The following is a 24,682-nucleotide window of genomic DNA, read 5'->3' on the forward strand; positions in this document are numbered from 1 at the left end:
ATTAATATTAATTTTCCCATTCCTTTAAACCTGTCAAAGAACTGTATTCAACAAAATTCACAAGACATTACATTACATTACATTATATTTATTTGGCAGACGCTTTTATCCAAAACTACAAACAATAATGCAAACGGACAGTCATTAGAACAACTACAAAACACAGGTCCGATGAGGTACAATACTCATTATATAACAGTCACTCATAGCCATGAACACATTAAGTCCAGTTCACACAGTAAGCATAGGTTAGTTCAGAGAGTAATGTTAAGACAAACTAGGACATGCAATACTCATCTCTGACATGTTGACTAATGAACACAAATTGTGAAATGAACACTTAATTATCTGAATACCAGGTTTGTATTACAGTGAAATTAATGTGGTGGGAATTATTAGAACTGTCTTGACTATCAGTTATAAGCCACAAAACCTCCCCCAATCCTTCACTCTCTTTTTCTGCTCCTAGGGAGTCCATTAAGACCAATTATAACTCCTATTATTGATCATGCCCTCTCAGCCAGACAGAGAGAATTCAGACTAAATGAAAACCCGCCCACTACATAATGATGTGGGCTGCAGGGTCATGTCATCTTTATTTGAGCTTTGCATGCAGCTAGTGCTACACCAGACACATGGATGAGGGGGTTGAACTTTTTTCATTGCCTCTCTAACAATGACACTGATTTCATTTAAGCCCTTTGTTATAGTTTTATCTGTATCATAAATCACTCAAACTATAAACTGCATATTAGCAATGAAGAAAATACTGAAAATATTGATGACAGTAGTAGTTGTACTACTACTAATAGCACTACCATTGACATAAATAATAATCACTGTCATTACTGTTGTCATTGTCATCATCCCTATATTCACCATCGCTATCTTATGTTTGCTCCTATTATCTTTACCCATCCCCCCAACACAGCCCCTTCCCACCTTGGCCCGAGACATGCGGACGTTCTCCATGTTCTCAATGCTGCTGATGCAGCTGTGTGGCACCTTGCTGCAGGCCATGCGGATGTAGTCCCAGAAGCTGCGTGGGCTCTCATAGCCAAACCAGTTGACCTGTCCTGCTGGACAGAGGGAAGGTGAGCAGTTATTACCTCCGCACCCCGTTCAACTCCAGGCTCCAGTGCTCGTCTTTGATTGGAACCAGGTGCTATGGTGAGATGAGACCAAAATTAACCTTTTGGGTCCCGCAAGCCACTGGTGGGTTTGGCATCAGAAGAAGGCTGCTTATGTTGACCTGCAATGAAATATGGAGGTGGGCCTGATATACTGTATTGGGGTTCTTTAATATCCTGGGGCTCTTGTTAAGGTCAAAGTAATCAAGAATTCCAGCAAATACCAGGTCATTTTGGCCTAAATCCTGTGACACCTCCCCCCCCCCAATCCACAAAGCTAAAAATGAGCTCATGGATGGATCAAAATGGATCAGCCCGCAATACAATGATCCTAATCATAGCTCAAAATGAGTCAAGAAACGGTTAACTGACCACAAAATTACAAAATATAAATCGGTCTTCTACATCAAATGCTGACACCTGAATTACAGACAAATTTAATGCACTGGAACCCGCATTTCAACAAGCCAGACAGAAGAAAATGTAAAACACAACCTGAATAAGTGTGCAATCATACCAGCAGTACGAATAAATAATGGTTATGGGAGATAGTTGGAGCATTGCATCACAGAATGCCTAAAGGTATCTTTCATTTCCCAGCTAAAAAAACCTTATCACAAAGGCAGCTCCTGAGTTACTGTTGTACTTATTGTGAAATGCAATGCCTTTCACATAGGTGTAATATTGTCTTGAGACAAACAGGCAAAATCAAGAACAGAAACATAACCATTTCTCTGCAAAATGCCTTAGTATTTTTTCAGTGTCTGGTCATGAAGCACTGGCAACACTTTCCTTGAACTGGGTCTTCATAGCACATTTATACAGTGCTGCGTGAAAGGAATGGATCCTTACATAGGGTGGTCTGTATTTCATACTTTAGACAAAAGAAAGTCTTTACTTAAAGCTTAATGATTATACTTAACTATAACCTGAATAACCTACACACAATATACTCACGAAATAATTATTTTACAAACGTTTATGGAGCAAACTCCAAATCCTATTTTTTGACTAACATATGCCACTAAGTTGTGGCACCACCCCAAGCAAATGGCAGCAATGTCTCCAAGCAAATGATTTCCTAGAGCTACTAATCAGTCTCGCAGATCTTCTTTGACACAACCCTCCTGCTTATGCTGCTTCAGATTTGAGGGAAAGCTTGCATGAACAGCCATTGGGGTTGCATGAACAGCCATCTGATTGGGGTTAGGTCTGGACTATGACTTAGCAAATCCAAAACACAACATTTCTTCATCTCAATCCATTTTTTGGTAGATTTGCAGGGACTTGGGCCCTCACATTCTCCACCAGATCATTTTGGTCCTCTCAATGATTTTGGGTCATCCAGATCCACAAAAAAAGCAGCCCCAAACCAAGACATGGCCACCACCATGTCTGGCAGATAAGCTTATTTTAGTGGTGGGCAGTGCTTAGGTTTTTAACAAACGAATTGGTCCAGAAAACATTTTCCTGAAGTCTACAGGATCATGCAGATGGTCTTTTACAAACATTAAATGTCCTTTTTTGAGAGCAAAGGTTTATTCCTGGCTATCCTTCCACTAATACCATTGCCATTCAATTTATGTCTTATTGTTGAAACAGTATGAAAGTTTAAATCAACTGCAGTAAGGAAGGACTGCAGATCTTTGGATGTGGTTCTCCAGTGTAATATTTCTTGCTGGTCTGTGGGATAATTTTCCAGGACATCCACATTTACATCTCTAGTTATGATCTAGGTTCACCCAGGTTCAATAAGGAAAGAACGCTGCCTACGCGTACAGTATTAACGATTCTTAATCTGAGCCAACAGGGAGCCGGGGGGAACCTACTGCTCTCGCAGCCCATTTTCAGGCTGCGCAGAGTTCAGCTGTAAAAGAATCCTGTCACTGTAATGGACTGGTAGTGAGTCAGAGAGGCTCACATACATCATTCAGCTGGCTGGAGATCCTCTCAATAATGTGTGGACTGCAGCAGGGCAGGCCGGAGAGATCAGACACCGGGGGAAAACATCACATGCTTGCATCCTGCACTGCTTTCAACAGGATTGGTGTTTTTGTTTACGTAAGATTTACATGAAATTTACATAGGATTTTACATAATAACAAAGGCAAAGGGATAAATAACAAGTTAAAGAATGTAAAAATGTTCACACAATGATAAAAAGTTTAATTTTACTTAAAATTTAAAAAAATCTGTTTTAATTTGTCTTGAGTATATTTCTACTGATAAGAATATAACAAGGATCAGGATTTTTTGCACAATAATTCCAAAAAAACATTAATTCCTGTTAATTCACATAAATCCCTGTTAATTCCAATTCCGAAAATTCTCAGAATTTTGCGGGCAAAAACAGGAGGCTTAGTCACTGACATTCCAGGATTATCTCATCACAACTGAAGTTGGACATCAGAGATAGAGAAATCAAGACTGCTCAGTATTCTGTTTTCCCAAAGAACAGTAGTTACTTGTGGTCTGAGTGTGCTCTTCACGGTATTAAAATGCAAAGTAAAAACTTCAGTAAGACAGCCCAAAAACTTTGGGGTTGCCTTTTGTGTTTGGTGGAAAAAAATTTAGGAAAGGAAGATATAGTGAATGTCATATAGGAATGACATAAGAGGGTTTCAGACGAAAGAAAAGATGTTACAACATTTTCAGACAAAAGAAAAACAAAACAATCCGGATAAGAATAAGGTACAGAATATTATAGAATACATGTCAAGGTTAAACATATAAAATGGTAGCTACAGGACTTTTTGTAATGCAAACTGCAGAAGATACCTAATGGGTCACAAAGTAATTAGCATGCAATGAAAGATCCAGACTGTGCCAGTGCTGACTGTGACCGATGTGGGAGGGTTCAGTCAATTAGGAATACATGTTCAGTGCTATCTAGCAACCCGCACTGGTCAGTCAGCCACCCATGGACTACATAAGGTGGGAATGGGACATTATTATTATTATTATTATTATTATTATTATTATTATTATTATTCATAAGTATAACACTGTTGCCCCTGAACAGCAAACTACAAAGCAGAGTGGATTACACAATAGACATAGTGTGGCATTATTTACAAAAGATATCATTATCACATAAGAAGATGATTGTATGTAAAACAAAATTGCAGCTTAATTATCTAAACTTCATGCATTGGCTGAAACCAGCAAGTTAGGACTTTTTTCTGGCACTATATCGCTTGCCAAAAATGCTCCATGGCACGTGATGGCAAAGAAGCCATCTATCCTGTAACAGGCATTGCAAATACACTGCATACAGGAACAGTCTGAGGGTAATTGGGTTGATAGCAGTAAAATGTCCTTTAAATTGTTTCGTGAAATAGGGTATTATGTATTTTTAAATGGTGAAAGTATTCAAAAGATTTATATTGGAGCATGTTTACTTTACTTTTTAAGTTACAAAATGCACTAAATGACCATAACCTGAAGTCTACAGAATACCTATACAGTACATTGCACTGCATGGATAACATTCTGTATGGAATTTTGTATGCCTAATGGAAATCGTTTCTCATTGATTGACTTTCTCACACCCTCTCTCTTTCTCTCTAGGTTATTCTCTCTTTTTCCCACGATGCCCAGCAACTGGCACCATGGGCTATGCATGGCAAATTTTGGTCACTCACTCACTCACTCAGTCACAGATGACTTTTGAGGGACGTTTTGTTGGACGCATGCGCAGGTGGTGCTTCGTTTCATAGGACGCATAGTCCCAGCTAAAATGTATCTGCAGAAGTGAGTTGCGTCGTGGGTCTGGACGGTTCCGTGCTTGTTCAATGAACAATGAAAGAATGTGCCATTAGTCAACAACTTGGTATTCACTATTTTTACATTTACTCCCAATTTTTTAATGCCCAGGCCCTTTGTCAGGAATGTGCACCTGCAAGCCCAGCTGCCATTTCTTTTCACTCTGCAGTCCTTCCCATTATGGCCATCCCATTTCACCAAAATGCACCAAATTTCTTCCACATGTCTCACTGTTCAGCCTGAACAAATAATTACACAGAATCTATAATATCCGCCATGTTGGATTTTCCCATTTAAAAAAAGAAAAAAAACTTGTTTGTACTTCTACAATATTTGCCTGATTCTCACCAAATTCAGCATCCACGATGTACATTACTGCATGTTGCAGTTGTGAATGAAGTTTTGATATGTCAAAAGATGGCCTAAGATAATCTTCAGGCAATGACAGATAGCAATATTGTGGATGAGCATGCACAGTCTCACAGTGTTATAGCGCAATATGGCCTGTAGGGTACACTTTTTGCAAAATTCTACTTTGCATAGATGCCATAATGCCAAATTGTATGAAATTTGACAGGAGCCCACAGAAAGCTTCCCTCCAAGAGTCCTGAGAAGCATTCCAAGATTCTTTGTAATCAAATATGAATATGAATAAATTATTGAAGATATTTGACTATACCTCCTTTAAATCCAGCAATTCAAATTTTTTGAAATGTTGAAATTGAAGAGAGGCTCATGTATGTCATGTGTATCATATTCCGTGCCACTACCACCCTACAACACCACATCATAATTGCAATTTTCAAATAAATATTACAAATGTACGCTAATAATTATTACAGCCATCCTGTTTCACTTACATGGACCAAACTTCCACATGTACCTCCTCATCCTGAGAAAATTTGCTCGTAGAACCCATGAAGTCTGCCATATTGGATTTTCCACCAATTACCATTTTTTGAAAAACTAACCAAATTTGGCACCTGCACATCCCTGTTTTAAATTGCGGAGGGAATTTTCGTATGTCCAAAGAAGACTGCAGAACAACAATTTAAATTTAACCAAAATGGCAATATGCAATAAATTATATTTAATTTATATAAATAAATATATAAAAGGTAGCGCTTTTTACAAAATACTAATTTGCACTGGCTCCATAAGCCCAAATTTTATGAAATTTGACAGGAACACTTAGACAGCTTCCCTACAACAGTCCTGATTAGCATTTCCCCACATTCCAAGATTCTTAAAAAAAACATTAAATATAAACATGTATGTATTGTGCAAAATATATTTCACCACACCTCTTTTAAATCCAGCCTGTACTCACATTTTTTAAATGTACTAATTGAAGAGGGACCCATGTAGGTCCTGTGTATCTAATTTTGGCCACTGCCATCCTAGATGGTGCTACAGGCCCACTTCAAAATTTCAATTTGCAAATAATTATTACAGATGAACTTTTACACCCAATACACACTTAAGTCAGTGTGGATGGTAGGAGGATTAGGTTTTAGGTGCTTGGCCCCCAACAACGTTGCTTGCAGCGACATACTTTTGTTTCCAGGCTACTCTACTTTCAGGGTGGCTTTTCCCCTTACCTTTGAGTTCAAAGTCAAATCACTCCCCCATATACCAGCTTATCCATTTTCCCTTTCCCTCTATCCTGATCCCTCTCATACCTCCAACTTTTCTTCCCTCCCTCTGCAACAAGCTGTGTCCTCCAGTAAAATAAATTATATCAGCTGTACCAGTCTAAAAGATTGAATCTGTTTTTAATTTTACACCATGCTATCCAGTCTGCACTACTCATTTTGTCAGAATTGTGCTGCTCTTTTACTTATAACTGTCACAAACAAAATTTGGGCTTATGGAGCAGGTATATACCTATAACTGTCACAAACATGAACTTCTAAACATTTAAACTCCATAACACTATCAGGGAATACAAATGATAACTGAACACCCTAGTACAAACCTTACTGACTGAAGTATATTCAGCCAGTCTGCATTAAACTATAAAACCAACACAATTTTAGAGCTAAAATAAAATATTTTTGCTCTTATTTAACTGTCTTTTATATTGCTATTTCATGTTATTATCTTCTTCAAACTCGTAAATAACAGCAAATGTGCTGACATGCTTTGAGCTGTTTTAATTGGTTAAATTGATTTAATTTAAATGCCAAGGTCTGGACTGAGTGTATGCTTTAATTTCTGCAATAAATTGCACCACATGGCTGGGATAATGCAAAAGCTAGCTTAACATGTTTAAAACCCTCTGACAGTGTGCCAGATTCCCTGCCACAACCAGCACTGGCACAGTCAGAGCTCAGTAGATATTTAAACTATGAAAAAAACTATTAAATGTATTACCCACATACCCATTCTGTACCCTAGCACAAATATATCCTGAATATGGTTAGGGTTGCCTCCCCCAGAAGTACCTCTGGGAAATCGGATCTAAAAATGTCCACCACTCCATATATCCTTTTCACCTCCATAGGAAGAATACCTATATATTGATTTTCATTTCCATTTGGAAACATATTCCAGATCTCAATGTAAATGGGCATTTATGGTTCAATTGAGAGTGGAGCCAACATGTCTGAACTCGGGGTTCGTATGATGGATAAAATCCCCAAGCTCAGAGTCACAGTTGCAGGCTTTGGAAAAATGGATGCACACAGTTTCCTCTTGACTTTAATTTTACAGACTACCATTTGTAATTTCCTTGCCTGGGCTCAGTAAGCATGTATACTGCAACTAATTACCTAATCATGGCAATTAAATCAGAACAAAAAGCAGCACACAGGCAGACAATCAGGAAGTGGAGCTGACAGCCCTGTTTGCTATAGAAAACTGCCTTTGCTTTATGCTCCCAAAGAGCTCCTGTTCCATGACCTGGTTTTCCCCAGCCTTGTCATCAGCCATCACTAATGAGCTAGATGGACAAGAGTCTGAACACCCAGCTTTGAAGTATACTTTAAATAATGAAGGGATCGTGCTTTACACTGATTTGATTAACCCCCCCCCCCCCTTTCCAATTGAACCTTGTATGCCTTTAAAAAAAGAAAAACCACTTCATTAAACTATTTTAGATTTACTTTCCCCAGTTACTAGCTGATCAAGAAAGGTTCTAGATTAAGTCTGCTGTCTAATATGTTATGAACACCATCCTTGCTAGACCACTGAGTTAGATAAACAAAATGTTTGCTTTCACATTTGTAAATTCTTGCAAGCTAACATCTACAGTAGCTGGCTATACAAGCCAAGCAATCTCTCTGTATTAAGCAATACTATTCCATATAACCCCCAATGCAGTAGCCAAAAACTGTTTTTAGACCCACTGTCATGCTAACATGATAGCTAGCAAGCATTAGGCATCACCATCATAGGCATTACATGAGCATCATGATGATCTGACTCTTCTGAGCAATCTGTACAAGCACCTTGGTGTCGTAACTGCATTTGAAACATCTGGCTGTTTAATGCAAGCAACTGTCAAAATACATCAATAATAATTTAAATTGTATTTCTGACATTTCAAAAACGAAACTACTTTGTTTGCTACCTTATAATAACAGGCTGGTGGAAACCAAGTCCTCAGAATAGTTTTGGAGCTAACTGGACTGTGTGTCTGTCAATGTTGGGGAGATACATGCGCTCCACGATGCTGTACAATCATGGGGATATAACTACAGTGAGAGGAAGCGAGGGAGCAAGTTAGCATGGAAGGAAGCTGTGTTAACCAATCAGCACAAATATTTCCGCAGACAGTGTTGTTCAATGAAAGAAGAAAAAAAGCCAGCTACTGAATCACATTGTCTGGCACTCTAAACGAGTGATGACACTGTACATCGCACCAAAGGATGGTGAGAGGAAAGGGGCTTCTTGCCTTTGAGTCGATGGCTCAGTATCTGCTCTAGTATTGAGACGAAGTTGATGAACTCAGGAGAGGAGTCGTCTATGGTTTCAAAGCAGGACCGGTCAATGAGCGTCTTCACAGAGAACCTGCAAAAGAGAGACATCGTTCTTGATTCAACACACCTAGCTGGATGTTAGAGCATATGTTTGGATATAGGCGTTTGTCAGGGTCTAGTAATAGCAGGTAATAACCAACTGGGGCACTAGCATTGTACCCCTGAGAAAAGTACTTGAATTGCTTCAGTAAAAAAATAAAACTGCATAAATTCATTGAAAGTAAAACAAACTGTAAGTCATGAATAATAGTACAGAAATGACTCAAAAATAAAAATGGAAGATGTGTGGCATCATCATTACAGGTTCACTTACTAATCATACAGCTAAGACTTAGCACTGTGTGACAAGGGTAACACAACCCTGTTTTCAGAAAAGAATTAATCCAACAAATAAAATCCAACAGGACACTCAGCTTTAGCCCAAGAATGCTGGGTAGCTTCCAAGGGAAAGACACAGGACACTCAGGTGGACACAGGAAATCCATATTATTACACCGATACATTTATTCCTGTCTGAGAGTTATTCTGCTGGTACAATAAAATTAAAAAAGTGAATAAAACAATAATTGAAAAAAGAAATCTGTAGGGTATAGGGAGAGGGAAATCAAATATCAACATTATGTACCAAAACTAAAAATGTAAATAATCTAGATGACATAAAAACTAAACAGGAATAACAGCCTTCATGATTAAGCTCCTTCTCTAAATGGAAGCAGGTGCAAGAATACTAACTGCCTCTTTCCACACTTCGCTGTAATAGAGGAATCAGTGCAGCTATTGCGAAAGCGCTTCCAGCAGCCTCGCTGGCTAAAAACAAGACAACACCAGATTGGGCAGTCGATCACCATTGTCTGGCTTTAATAACCAGAGCTCAGAGGTTCCAAAATAAAGTAAAATACCACCTAGTTTTTTAGAGGGGTCTTGCCAAACCATAAACAATACGGGACTGAAAATGACACCGAAATGACATTGTACCGTTCCCTTTGAGGTAATGAGCCATGCAATACACCTCTATATATTTTCAAAATTCTAAAAACCATTAACGCCCCTTCAAAACAATACCCACCTATATATACTGTACATCGCATAATGTACAAAATTGAGGGAGGTTAAATTATCGCTCCCCTGCCATAAAAAGCGGAACACAGAGTGTGCTAAATGATAGACCCATCACATTTCAATGACGGGCGCCAGGCGCAGCAGCATTTCCCAACAGAGCGGCCCCCCCTGAGTGTAGCGAGCTGGGACTAAGGCTGGCAGTAAAACCCCAAGCAGCCGCCACCGCCTGGCTCGCAGGCTGCTGCGGCATTGTGGGGGGGGGGGAGAGGAGGGGAGGGTAAGGGGGGGGGGGGGGTGTCGCACTTGGGTGTGCATTTAGACGCTGCATTTATTACACCCCCTCTAGTCCCCGTAATGAACACCTGATTGCAATAATATTTTCTAAGTGGTTAGAGCGCATCAACAGCAGTTGAAACTTGGGTGTGGCCCCATCCACCCAATTCTGGAAACCCTCCCCTCATTCTGCTACACCATTACATGGAGATGAGAGGTCAGAACGCAAAGGAGAGGATCGCCGGAAGACTCCATGTATACACCATCTGCGCATTCAGATGCTGCATTCATTACGCCCCCTCCAGTCCCTGTAATGAACACCTGATTGCAATAATATTTTCCAAGTGGTCCGAGCGCATCAACACCAGATGAAACTGGGCCTTGTGCTTCTGCTTCCTCACAGAGCACACGCTGATATTGTTCTGTAAGGCAATACATTTCATTACACCCTTACGCCTCAGTCCTAGCTTATCATTCCTGAGCTGATTTCCTGTCAGTCCTCAGAGGCCATTCTTGCTCTTTTTTTCAGTTCCCAAGTGTCATTCAGATTTCCGTATAAATGTCAGATGAAAATACGGTTTGAGGCGTGACATCTGATGAATAAGAAACTGGAAATGTGGAGAGGCTCCTGAGAGCTGATACATTCATCAGTCATCAGTCCTCACTTGACTTCTTTCCCTGATACAAAGACAATTGTGGACTTATTTTTTTATCTTCAAAATTTTTGAAAACTTTTTCTGCCCTCCCAAGTCCAAACTTCCGATTGTACGGTCTGCGCGGCATGGATTTAAGGTGCTAGAACCATTCCTTAGGGATTTTGGTCCATGCTGATTCGATACTACCACATGGTTCCTGCAAAAATGTTGACCACACGCTGCAAACCTCCAGTTCCATCTCATCCCAAAGGTGCGCTAATAGATTCAGATCTAGGGACTGTGCAGGGCATAGGAGTAAACTGAAGTCACTTTTGTGGAACCAGCTTGAGATGACACATGGCTTGCAACATGTCAAGCCATGCGCCATCAAAGATGCTCAGATGGTATCAAGAGGCCTGGTATGTGCCAGGAAAACATGCCCACCCCAGTACACCACCACCGGCAGCCTGCACCATTGACACAAGGCAGGGTGGATCCATGGATTCATGGTGTTTACACCAAATTCTGGCCTTAACATCTGCGTGTTGCAGCAGAGATTGAGATTCATCAGACCAGGCAACATTTTTCCAATCTTTACTGGTCCAGTTTTGGTGATCACATGCCCATTGTAGCCTCAATGCCTTGTTCTTAGCTGACAGGAGTGGAATCCGGCATGGTCTTCTGCTGCTGCAGCCCATCCGCTTCAAGGTTTGACACGTTGTATGTTCAGAGATGCCCTACTGCACACCACTGTTATAAACAGCTGTTATTTCAGCATTTGTGGCCTCTATGTTTGCTTGAACAAGTCTGTCGACTCTCCTGTGACCTCCTCTCATTAACAAGGTGTTTTTGCCTTCAGAACTGCCGCTCACTGGATGTTTTTTTGTTAATTGCACCATTCTCTGTAAACTGTAGAGATTGTAGTGCATGAAAATCCCAGGAGGGCAGCTGTTTCTGAGATGCTGGAACCGCCACGCCTGGCACCAACAATCCAACTACAGTCAAAGTCACTTAGATCACATGTCTTGCCCATTCTAATGTTTGGCCAAACAACAAATAAGCCCCTTCACCATGTCTGCCAGATTTATATATTGAGTTTCAGCCACACGATTCCCTATTTAGAGGAGCAGACTATTTGTGTTAACAAGCAGGTGTACTTTAAAAATCGGCCACTGAGTGTAGATTAAAAGAAGAGTCCATTCTCTGAAGTTTTGTTTCAGTTTTAGTGCATGATTCAGTGTATGTGCTAGCCTGTAAAGTCATCGCACAGAACTATAAGACAGCTAGAGCTGTGTCCCACCACTATGGCTAAGGACATTCCATCATAACCGGCAAATGACTGCAGAATTCAGCCTGCACTCACTTTGAGAGTAGACCCCAATTAGAGGCCCGTTAGCCTTCATAAATTTTAAGAATGTCTTGCATTTGCAATGCATTTTCTGGCAACACTCATTCACAATGGGCCTCATTCACCAATATCTTCCTAAGTTTTTTCTTTAAATTTGTTCTTGAGAAAGGTCCTAAGAAAAGTCTACGTCAGATTCATGAGGTGTTCTTAAACTGCAGAATTGTTCGCAACCATGTTCTTAGAATGATGAATCCCGTTGTCCTGAATTGAAAGCGCGTGCCAGTTGTTCCTAATTAGCATAGGTAAATGGCCCGCCAATCCCCATAAAAGGGCATGAGACTGCAGGGCCATGTGCACACACAGAAATCACACACAGAAATTGAAAAGAAAAGTTGAGAGAGACGTCAAGAATGCCCAAACGGAAATCTAAAGACAGTGGAGCACCGGACTCCAAACGTAAGAAAAACTTCAGTAGTTCTGAAGTGGAGGTACTGCTGCAGGAAGTGAACAGCAAACGGCCTGTCATATTTAGTAGTGTCAGTAGTGGATATAAAATAACACAAAAAAAAGATGTATGGGATGCTATTACTCGTTCAGCGAACACTGTAAAAAAAAAGTCAAATCTGAGGCAAAAAAAAAAATGCTGGTGGGAGTGGGAACAAGGAATTGCGTGTTATGCATTCAAACGACAAAGTGCTTCTCGTCACATTAATATCGCTAATTAAATCAACCGGCAGTAAACTGCATCAGAGAAACTGGCATCGGTTTCAACCCATCGCTGCACAAAACACTGCACAAAAAATGTATTGCCAGTCATTTTGGTGTCACCGCCCTCTGATGGTGTCATCCGGTGCGCATCCCCCTAGTGACGCCCCTGAATAAGTGTTCTCTTCTTCAAAATGTCCATGTGTTTAAAAAGTGTTACTTAAGTGCTTAGTTTGTATTCAGAATTTAAACATTTGCTTTTGCAGTATAGACCAAACATTGCATAATTGAAACCCCCAAAAATAAAAGGTCACTACAATGGTTTGATTTTTATCATTTATTTACAGATGAACTCCCTCTGAGGCAACCACCCTCTGAGGTGGAACCTGGCACCTTAATGCTTTGTAAAATAATGAAAATAATTATTAAAAAATATAATAAATGATAAAAATATTACTGCAATCTAAATCCTATAATATTACACAACTGTAGAATTGAAGAAAACGCAATAACCAATTATTTTGCACAAACACTCGCACTCAAATTTGCGTAAGTGTGCTCTTGAGTGTGCGTAGATTGTGTTCTTACCTAAGAACAAATCCCAAATAAGAAAACATTGGTGAATGTCAGAATCTTTGTGAAAACTGCGTAAGTGGGTTTTAAGAAGAAAATTCTTCTTAAGAACGGTTGGTGAATGCGGCCTAATGTTTGAACACGTGAACAATGTTGGTAATTAATGATGAATTCATATGGCACAATCCACAATAGAGTGAGCTTCATAATGCTTGGGACAAATAAATGTTTTCTTAATTTGGCTCTGTACTGCCCAATTTTATATTTGTAATCAAACAATTTTGATTGGTGGTTAAAGTGCACACTCTCAGCTTTTATTTCAAAAACTTGGTTTCACCATGTAGAAATTACAGCACCTTTTCACTCAAAAGCTGAGACTTCAACCTGCACTTGATTACATATTGGGAGCACAGAGCCAAACCAAGAATTATACATTCAACAAATTCGCTGTTATCCCTAATGCACAACATTCCAAAGAAGAGTTACTTGATCATAAACAGAGGTGTATTTTTATTGTCACGAGTTAATATTTGCAGCGTATGAATTACTCATGAAGAGCCTACGATGAAGACCTACTGAACTTTCCATTCAACGTACCCAGGCTTTTAGCAATATGGTTAGATGGTGGGTGGTTAACAGCCCTATATACACTTCCCAGACAAATGGTCAAAAACAGGTCAATGCACTTGTGGCAGTACATCTTATTTCTTAAATGTATAACTGAACATTACAACAATTACTTTAATACAGAGTTACAAAGTATTAGAAGTTAATTAAACCTGTCAATGAGTTAGAATCAAACAATGGTGAGCTTTGTCATTGTAACTAAGGCAAAAAATATACTTACTGCTGGGCAGGAAAATGTCTCAGATTATTAAACATATGCTAATTATTCAGTTATTCTAAAAACAGATAAACGGTTGGTTGAAAGTAATGATGTAAACATGAGGGCTAATTAGGCCGCCTTCCATAGCATCATGGCAGGAAATCACGTCACCCAGCTCAGACTACATAAGTTAAGAGGCACAGGAAGTATATTTTGGGTTGGTGGCTCATCTGAGAGACCATGGTGCATAGGTAAGAAAACCTGGCTTTAAGCTATTTTCAATGATTACACTTGACTTCTTTCTGGGCACCTGTATTCTGAGGTTTATGCTGCTTAACGTGCATTCATATTCTTGGCAAGATTTCTCATCCAACAATTTACCTACATGTCAGTATCAATGAGATTTAACATGAAAACATAAACAGGCCCATAAAAGATCATTTGCTATGTATTTTTAAGGTTTGTAGCCGTTCAGACTTGTGCACTTGGGGGTTCCTTGAATGGCTTCTTTAAATGTCGCCTCTGAGGTACTCACACTTAACTAATGCTGGTTTCCCTGACACAGCATTAGTTAAACTACTCACATGCCTCCAGCCATATTAGGCTCATGAAACAGCTTAAATAGAAAACCTGTGACAGCTTCAATTATTCAAGACCTCATCAACATGACAGCCTGAAAATAGTTTGAATGGGCTCTTTGGTTACGTGTAATTTTGATGCGTTTTTTTGGCAAAAAGAGACAGTCCAGCCCATCTAAACTGTTCCTTTAAAAGTCCTGTTACCTTAAGGGACTTATCTGCTGTAAAGAGTCTTTGTATGACATTATACGGTAATACAGGTAAGTATCTGCCCTAAATCTCTACACAGATGTAGATAAGGGCTGGCGGACTTTCCCACATTTTCCAGGTGACACGCTGTGTCCAGGTATGTTACGCAGTGCAGAGATGTTGGCCGCAGTCAACACTAGCATGGTCTGACTCATTTCCAGACCACTGGCCATGTCTTTGTTTGAACCGAAGACTGGTGCTTAATCTGAACATGTTACCTAAGAGGTTCTTTTCAAAAATGAAAAAAATGCTTTCAACACTGAAACTGAAAAATTACTGTGTATAAGCTTCAAGTGTCACGGCAGGCTCTCTAATCATTAGTCCGTGAACCAAAATACTTAATGTAATCTATGAGATTACTGTAAAGAAGTTTAAATCAGCTCATTTCTTGCAGGAATTCTAACAACACAGTAACTAATCAGTCCACGTTGATATTTATTGGGGTCATAAGAGAAAACCAACAGATGCATATTTTTGCATTTTATATGGCACTTCATGAATGTGCAAAATAAAAAAGACCAAAGGGCTTTAACCCATAATGCAGAAAGGACCTTTGTCTCATCCACTGTGTATGCCAAAGCAGAAAGCATGACCTTTATGTGACAGACATGGCTTCCAACACGCAGCGGGGTACAACCGTGGATGACTGTGTGCAACAAAAACAAAAAAATTAATTAATGCCATCCTGTCAGAGGGCGTGGTGCACTCTTCTCAGTGTGGGATCACATTTAGTCATCCTTGTAATCTTGTTAAATCATACCTATAATTTAATCATATCGGGGTGCCTAAGGCTCCATGGGTATTGTGTTATCAGCGCGGACAGACTGGAACACAGTAATTAAAGTTTTTAATTAAATCAGTTCTGCCTGAATACAATTCATACCAAGGAAAAATAAAACAACCTAGCTGCTGTAGTGGACACCTTGGATGGGCAGGAACACAGCACATGGCATTGATAGGCACACTTCCCTCACCCTTGAGGTGTATCCAGCTCAGAATGCTAACGCAGCTAACAGAACCTTAGACTCCAAGACACAGGTCAATAAAACATTTAGGGCGCAACATCCTATTACAGCTTTAGGTTTTAGGACCCAGCTCAGCTGTCTAAATGGCAATGGACACCTGCAGCCACCTTGTTAAAGCCCAGTTTATTATCTGTAACCGCTCCTCAATTCATTTTGGTGGTTGCGATATAGTTTTATCCAAAACAAGCAATTATTCTTTAAAAAAGCAACAGCATCTTTTCAACAGGACAAAAAGGTCCATATTTACCGTAGTAAAGGACCCGAACGCTTACACGCAGTCATATCAGCTACTGTATTTGCAGAAAAATAACAGATCATTTTTAAAAACCCCAGAAAAATGAAAAACAACAGGGATCATTTCTGTTTGGAACTCATTCAATCGCCTCTGCATGGTGGGCAAAAATTATTTTAGGATGCTGAAAGGGCTTCAGTATGTCTGTCTTGCACAACTTCTGACAAGGACAACTGACTTTACAGACCTTGTCCTCAAGACCACATGGAAGAGATACAGCCGACTCGGGAAAACTTGTAAAATCTTGTGTACCGTATCATGCTCTGCTCTATTGCATAGTGTCCCCCCTGATAATTACCTGGAGAACACTAGATAGGATGAAGTTAGTCAAACAGTCAACAATGGTCGTGTGGAAGAACAAACATCAAAAAATACCAGCAGCTGAAGAGTGGTTGTCTTCCTCAGAGCTTGTTGTCTATCAGTTAGGCCTTGTGCTGTTGCCTAACAGTTCACATAAACCTCACGCTTTAAGGATGTAGTGTGTTTCTCATTCAATTCAAAACGAGAAAAAGGAAACCCAGAATGTGATGACAGGAAGGTCTGTTTCAAAAGCCACCTGACTTAACCACTGTGAACTAGGTTAACTTCACTCTCTTACATACACAGTACTGTACACAGTGTTTTTAAACCTTAATTAGCTGATTTTATGTCAGCTTTTCAGTCAGACCTTGCACTTGGCCGTTCTAAATCCTAAGAGACTTTAAAAAATATGCAAATAAATATCCGCGTATTCTTCATTCCCCCACCACACTGGCAGTGAACAGTGAAACTGAGGGTGAACTGTTCCTAATGCTCAGGACTGATTCTGTACAATACTTACACTCCTCACAGCCTGAGGAATAAACACTTCATTCATGGCTGTCAGTGTGGGAGGCTTCTCTGAAAGCGACGTGTTTACCCCTCAGCGGCGACAAAGCCTCTCCTCCCACTCTCGGGGAAGTTAATAGACCAACTCGCAGCATTCAGCAAAAATGACATCCTGCCCTTCTACAGCATTCACTCAAAAAAACCCTTCTTGCTAATGTAAAATTAATGCCGTTTTATTATGGACGTTTCTTCAGAACTTTCTCAAGAACCTTTTGTTCCTTGTGAGCAAGTGAGGAATTGGTGATCAGCTATCATTCACAATGCCCTTTTGCTGTCCCTTTCCTTTTCTGAAGCACAAAGAGCATCATTTCAGGCCTGAATGGGGAATACATAAGGGAATATATAATGGTTTTCAGTGGCTTCATGAGATGCAGTATGCAGGCTGTACATCATGGACCAGACCATATAAGCACAGAACTACATGGGACAAACTTACTTACAAACTAATTCAGATCACGCCTAACCAGTGCGTCAAAAACTACCCCTTAGGACAGTCAGAAAATCCACATGTTTCCAATTCAAATTATGCATAAAGTATTATACTGTTTGGCTTGTGCAAACATTCTGCCCATTGCAGAAAAATCAGGAGAAAAAACCTACATGGTTGGTCATCCATTTCTGAGGATTCTCGTGCCACCAATGCATTATAGCACATTTGAGGTTATAAAATCTGATGTGGCTTTGGCTCAGACTAGCCTGGTTGATTACCAGGGTATGTGCAGGTGTAATCCATTACTTTATCTCATTGGCTGTCCCAATATGATTTATGCTGCTTTCTTCCTGGCACAAGCAGCCATGGTGTTACACCACAATTCTTAGCCTGTTTGGCCTCTACCGTTTTGTCACGCAGTTAAGTGCTTCTGTGCATCTTACTACAAATAAGGGGAGGATTTGATGAGGTGGACAGCAGTCAGATGTGAATGTCCTAAACTGTCAATCCCCATTTACCTAATTACAAGTATTGTAAACATGATGCACAACCATTTTGTCAATGTGGCTACATACCCACATTTGATGACAAAGGTAGCTATCCATGGGGTCAAAATTAACCTAGGTGACAATTAGGTTGAGGCAAAGCCAGGCGACTGTTGGCCATGTGTAGAACAGCGGCAGGCAATCACACGCTTCCTGCGAACCGATTTTGCAATCAGTTCAGTCGGCCATCCATTCAACCACCATCACTCGATGTCTGTTACAGCCAAACCGTTCCTCATTAAAAAATACTCAAGGGGCACCAACAAAATATGATTCTTCCACAATTAAAGGTGCTGCACCTGCAAAATGCCTGCGAGTGAAAATAACCTCCTGTGTTAAACAAGAAATAAAGAGCGCAAGAGGAAGGGTGTAATGAGATGCTGAAGCAGCATCTCCAGTTCGCATAGGCAGTTTCACACCATCCTGAGACCTGAAATCAATGCGCAGCTGGCGCATCGACTGGTGCAATCTGGAGCCAGGGAGGTGCAGGGCCAAGTAATCAGAGAGGCGCTCTGTCAAAGGCACCCACAGCAGGGGGGCTCCATGAAAATATAACAACTAGGGGACAGCATTTGATTGGACGGGCCGAGCATTTCAAAAAACAGCTTGGTAAAGTCAACTGACTTGGTGTGCGCTTGGTATGCGCTCAGCACTCGCTTTGAGAAATATTCCCATTTATTTATTTATTTATTTTTACACAGGTTGATTCTGAATGTGGGAAATCTTATACGTGAGCATGTGAGCCATCACTCAACATGTGATGCCTTTAAGGTTTTTAACAAAACATATTTTACTGACAAAGTAGCTACATCCTGTGGCTCATTTTCAAACAGTTATTGACAGAAAACTCATTTATATATATATATATATATATATATATATATATATATATATATATATATATGTGTGTGTGTGTGTGTGTGTGTGTGTGTGTTTGTTTGACAAGATCAATAGATCAGGTGTGCAAAGCACATTTTTCAGGCTAGGCCACATTTTTCAGGCTATTGCCTTTTCAAGTTACCACCATTCTAAAACAGGTAAACCTTTTAGCTTGGATTTGAGCAAATATGTACATCAACAGGCATTATGAAAGTATTAAGGCTGTGTGATGAACATGTAATTTTATAATTCTAAATACTAAATATTTAAGTTTTTAGGAGAACCCAACTGCAATAATAGGCCCATCCAATCTCTGTAAAATCCATTCATCGATTCAGTAGGGTATTCAGTAGTGTGCGCACCTGATGGTACAGTATGCAACCTTTCTGTGAGCTCTGGGCTAACCCACCACAGCTTCAATGCCAGAGAACTGTAGAACTGGAGTGCCAGCTAAAAGCCCCCAAACTGTACAAGCACTGGCACAAGTACGTGAGCAGGAACAAGCTCACATATCAAGTTCTGATACCATACAGCTGTGTGATGAATATAAGCTGCATTTTCTCACAGAGCAAAGTGCCCCCTCCCCATTTATTTCTGAGGGTCCAACTCAATTTACAGCTACATTGCACTCATGACTCCCTCAATCCCTCACCAAAGCAGCTTTCCACTAGCATGCAAGCCATTCTCCCTCTCTTCAGACCAGGCAACAATGCTCACTTGCCACCACAATCCTAAGCATATATAGGAAAACAGCTCTTCTATTTAAGCCATATCTCAGACAATGAGCCACAGTGACCACTCACATCAACATCTTCAAAGGATAGTTTATGTTCTTGGGTTTTTTCCTATATGTGCATGTTTTCAATTGGTTCAGACAGTTTATTTGCACACTAAAGGATATTTCCGTTTTTACAGACATTTCCATTGACCTGCCAGCTTTACAACTGCAAGAATAGGGGGCAACATAGTTTAAAGCGAAAAAAATACACTACAAGTACCGTTGATACAGGAAGCCGAGCCAACTCTTCTTGAACACATCAGTCTCAGGCTGCAGGAATCAAAAGAAATGGATCCAACCAAAGACTAGATCGTATAATTTTGTAAAAAAAAAAAAAAAAGGTAAAATTCACATTTCTAACATCTAAAGGCATAGCATCACTGTACAAGCTGTGTGACAGTGCACGGGCTAATGTAATCACTCTGCATATACCTTCACGTTGGCCACACCGTGCATGTTATGTTTCTAAATCAGGTATGATTGGAAACCTGCAGTAACATCACCTGTGGGGTGTTGTGCCATTTAGCACCTCTCAGTGAAATCCACTGATGATGCAGTCTCCAGTGAATCACTGTACCTCCATGAAAGGCATAAGCAGCTGCGTGGGCATATGAAAATTGATTAGCACTGTAAAAAATATAGCAGTGCAGAGAGGAACACATCCCTGTTCAGATAGAATAACCAGGTACATTAGTGGGCTAATGCATAGTATAGGGTAAGCAGCGAAATAACGTTCAAAAAGACAATATATGATACTCCATTATCAGACAGAGAGAATTAAAACAGCTGGCAAGCAAGCTATTTAACTTGTTTTTTTTTATTTAACTTGAAAATTTCACTTGGAAATTTGGTAGAAGGCTTGATGACAAACAGCCATATATTCGGCTCCACAGTATATACTGTACATTTTGCCATTTTAACAGTTGCTCCTATCCAGAGCTTACACAACATACAGTTTGCATACAATCCATTTATACAGCTGCATATTTACATAAACAATTTTGGCTAAGTACTGCTGTCAAAAAATTACTAACCTAGCTTGCTACCCAAACATAAAACTTTTCTGTTCTGACAAATGTTTATTCACCCAATGGACAGGTTCAGATCCCACTCCGGAGGCAGTGCCAGTGATCTCCCTATCATTGGGATTGACTGGTATTGGTTTGTACAAGTAACGCTGAATCGGTAGGTTTTGATGTCATTGATGCCTGTGTCGTTTTGCATATAGTCTTCTAGATTCTGCTAGCGAGCTAACTAAACTCTAGCATGACTCAATTTAGAGGACTGTCTATCTGGAGTGAGTATATTCCAGAGATTATTGGTCCAAGTATGTTCCAGAGATTATTGGTCAATTATTTAATTATTTGCATGCAACGGTGCAGTTCCAATTTGGGTTTAGACAGCCCTGCAAAGGATATTAATGTACCTATTACTGATCAAACCAAAAGCTGCTGTTAGAATTTCCCAGTTCAATCTGCTTTCCTTTACCCCATAATGGGAAATTATGTTTTTTGCATTTCATTTTGTGTCAAAAGCGTTATCACTACATGTGTTGCCGCCAGTTTGTGAGGCTCAATGAACTCGAAACGGGTGTCTCCTGTAAGGCTGTAGAAAACAGTTCTTCTGAATCCCAGGGAACCTGAAATTAGCAGGATGAGAGCACCGGGATGTTCAATACTTCAGTTACAGAACAGTGAGAGCCTGCTGGGCTATGAGCTGGCACTGGCTTCAAAGAAAACCCTTTATATATTTCATCTGTGGCGTTAGCCTCAACATGGTTCACGCTTCTTATGATGGAACAAAGTGAACAAAGCAAAGGCAATGAAAAAACACAGATATTACAGATAGATATTCTTCTACCCACAGGAGCTATGCTAAGACAATCACTTAATTTTGAACATCTTACCTGCTGAAATCTAATCTAGTAACTAATGATCATGTTTCAACAGAACAACAGCCATGGTCTTAACTACTCCTTAAATATATAAATAAACAATGTTTCCTGTTCCTAAAATCCTTACAGACACAGGGGGAAATTCAAACAAACAGAAGTGCGTATCAGTGTTTTCAGTTCTGTATGGATGCATTTCACAAAAGACCTCCTTGAATTCTCCTTTAACCTTACAAAAAGTTTTGTAAGAGGTTTTCCCCAATTCTTCTAATTATAACATGTGAGACATGGTCATTTCAGCTGTCATACCATTACTGCACAAGAAATGAAAAATGAAAGCAGAGAAACTGAAAACATTGCCCAAACTCAAAATAGCCATTGAATCAATAAAGAAGGATTGCAGTTCTCCCCCTCAGTATCAAGACTTCTATGCCAGTTTACAAGCATTATTTTACACGAGGCTTTCTCAAATTCTTCATCGACCATTGCAATGCTTCTCAAGCGAGCTGGTGAAACCAAAATGCTGATAGCGCTTTTAGATTGCAACATCACCATTGATTACACTACACAAACATGGTTTCCAGGGAGCAAAGAGAGATCTGATGAGTTAGGGTACAAGGCTGCTCACTGTGTTCCATGTTTGTATGAGGTAAAGATAGACTGAGCATTACAGTGCATCAACATTAATGGCTGCAGAGTTAAATATATTTATTTTGAATAATTATATCTGACTAGCAGGTTATTTGAGTCCTGCTTTACACTGAAATCACTGTGGCCTTTTTTCTCTTTTTAAAAAAAAAAAACTTACTTTAGTTTAGCCTTTGCAATTACAGCAACAAAAAACACCACCAATTAGCCCTACAATTATAAAGAGTTAACAAAAAAATAAGTTACATGGCTTAGAGATATTTAAGACAAATAACCAAAATGGGCATAAAATTGGACTAACACTGAGCATGCCTGAAACATCTGAATGAACAGTGATGTGAAAGTGAATGGCTTCTCTCTCAGCATATTCACTGACTCAGTCACTAGGGAACCACATTACATTACATTACATTTATTTAGCAGACGCTTTTATCCAAAGTGACGTACAAAAAGTGCAAATCATGGTCATTGGAACACCTACAAAACACAGGTTCAATAAGGTACAATACTCATTTCGTACAGCTATTTATAGCCAAGAACACAGTTCAGTTCACGCAGTGAACATTATTCTGACCTACCTTATGCTAACCACCACAAACCCTTGCTTACCAAGTACCATGATAGCTACCAGACATCCCATGAACCCCTAAGTGAAATTAGAAAAACTCATTCCAGAATGAAACTATATCAATTCCACAAATAAACACAAAACGTTTTTAGCATACAACCAGAGCAAAGCCCAATATTCTGTCTACTGTCCTATTCAGCTGTATGCTATGACAAATAAGTTTTGCATTTTTGCCTTGAAAACAGTCATTACAGCAACACACCAGAACAGACATTAAATAGCTTTACACTGACCATACGCTAAAGGTAGACTAATTGGCTAGCTAAAGCACTTGTCTACATTAAAAATGGGCAAATGTCTGTTTCCTCAGTTCAATTGAACAGATGAATTTGTTCTCCTTACAAAATTATGTTTAGCCAACGATTTGATCAAAGTCCTGCTGACAGACATAAGTAGCTATAATTTGTGTTTTCAAAAAATAAATGTTGCTGTATTATTACTGGGTGCCTGTGTTTGTCAGTCCGATGGAGGAAGAAAGAATCTACACCATATGCTCTAACACTGCTCTGAAATGATTTATCACAGTGTAATGTTATATTGACATGAATTATCGTAAAACTTAAATTAAAAGACCGGGCATTTAATTGCATACAAGTAGCGTAAGCCTCACTGTTTGTCACAAACCAGCTGATATTGGAGACTGGCTGACTATGTTTTATGTGGGTATTATACAGCTCATTTTAAAACTAAGCTACAGGTACTGAAACTGCCAGTAGCCTACAGTATATAGCCAAGTTTGCACAGTTATTCAAGACAACCTTTTAAAATGCATGACCAATAGGACAAAATACTATGAGAACCGAAAGTGTATTTATTAAAGTACATTACTAGCCTACCGGCAGCATATAGTCTCTGGAAAATTTATGAGAATTATTACAAATGACTAATTATAAGCTTTCACTGAACATTATACTTAATACTGGGGAGCAATGCCCCATAAATGTAAATATTGATGGGCCATCCATACCTTTGCCACCCCACTCAATGCCAGCACAAATAACTATTTCAATTCATTTACACTGACAAGATCCAGTATATTAGGAATGTCTAGGGCCTTCTCAAACAAATGTGATTCACACGGTATAAATAAAGGTAACATGAAATGGGACTCCTGGTAATAATGAAGGTTTGATAACTGCCAGTCACAAAAGCAGAGTCAATAAGCCATCTTTAATTTGCCACAGAGTCCACAGGACATTACACACTGTCTCTAAATTAAAAATAAAATTAAAAATGATCTTTTAGCTTTTTGGCATTTTGATATACTGTACTTTGTTGCTACATTAAAAGGTGCAAAATGGTATAACTCCCCAACGGGCCAAACGGGTATACTGATCTACAACATAATAATACAGAGGCACTGAAGAGAAGGCAGGCCTCCACTGCCCCAAATAGCCATTAAAATAAATACAACCATTTTACCAGGTTTCAGCTACATCTGTCTACTTATGTCTACTACTACTTATTGTTATGTCGCTCACATACACTCAAACAATGGTGATGATATAACCTCTGTTCCACCCACTGGTGGCTGATGTGACAAACATGGAGTCCCATCACATTTATCTTACCGCT

General features: G+C 39.6%; 1 protein-coding gene across 1 annotated transcript in view; it reads right to left on the reverse strand.

Annotated features, from left to right (window-relative positions):
• The window catches only part of rundc3b (RUN domain containing 3b), a 45,231-nt gene that overhangs the window by 18,816 nt on the left and 1,733 nt on the right, over positions 1–24,682 (reverse strand). The window contains exons 2-3 of the mRNA XM_064339230.1: positions 8,794–8,909; positions 943–1,076 (exon numbers count right to left, since the gene is read on the reverse strand). Of these exons, the coding sequence (XP_064195300.1) occupies positions 943–1,076; positions 8,794–8,909 (250 nt within the window). The remainder of the gene's footprint in view (positions 1–942; positions 1,077–8,793; positions 8,910–24,682) is intronic.

Source organism: Anguilla rostrata, chromosome 1, assembly GCF_018555375.3.
Source record: "Anguilla rostrata isolate EN2019 chromosome 1, ASM1855537v3, whole genome shotgun sequence".
Lineage (NCBI taxonomy): Eukaryota > Metazoa > Chordata > Actinopteri > Anguilliformes > Anguillidae > Anguilla > Anguilla rostrata.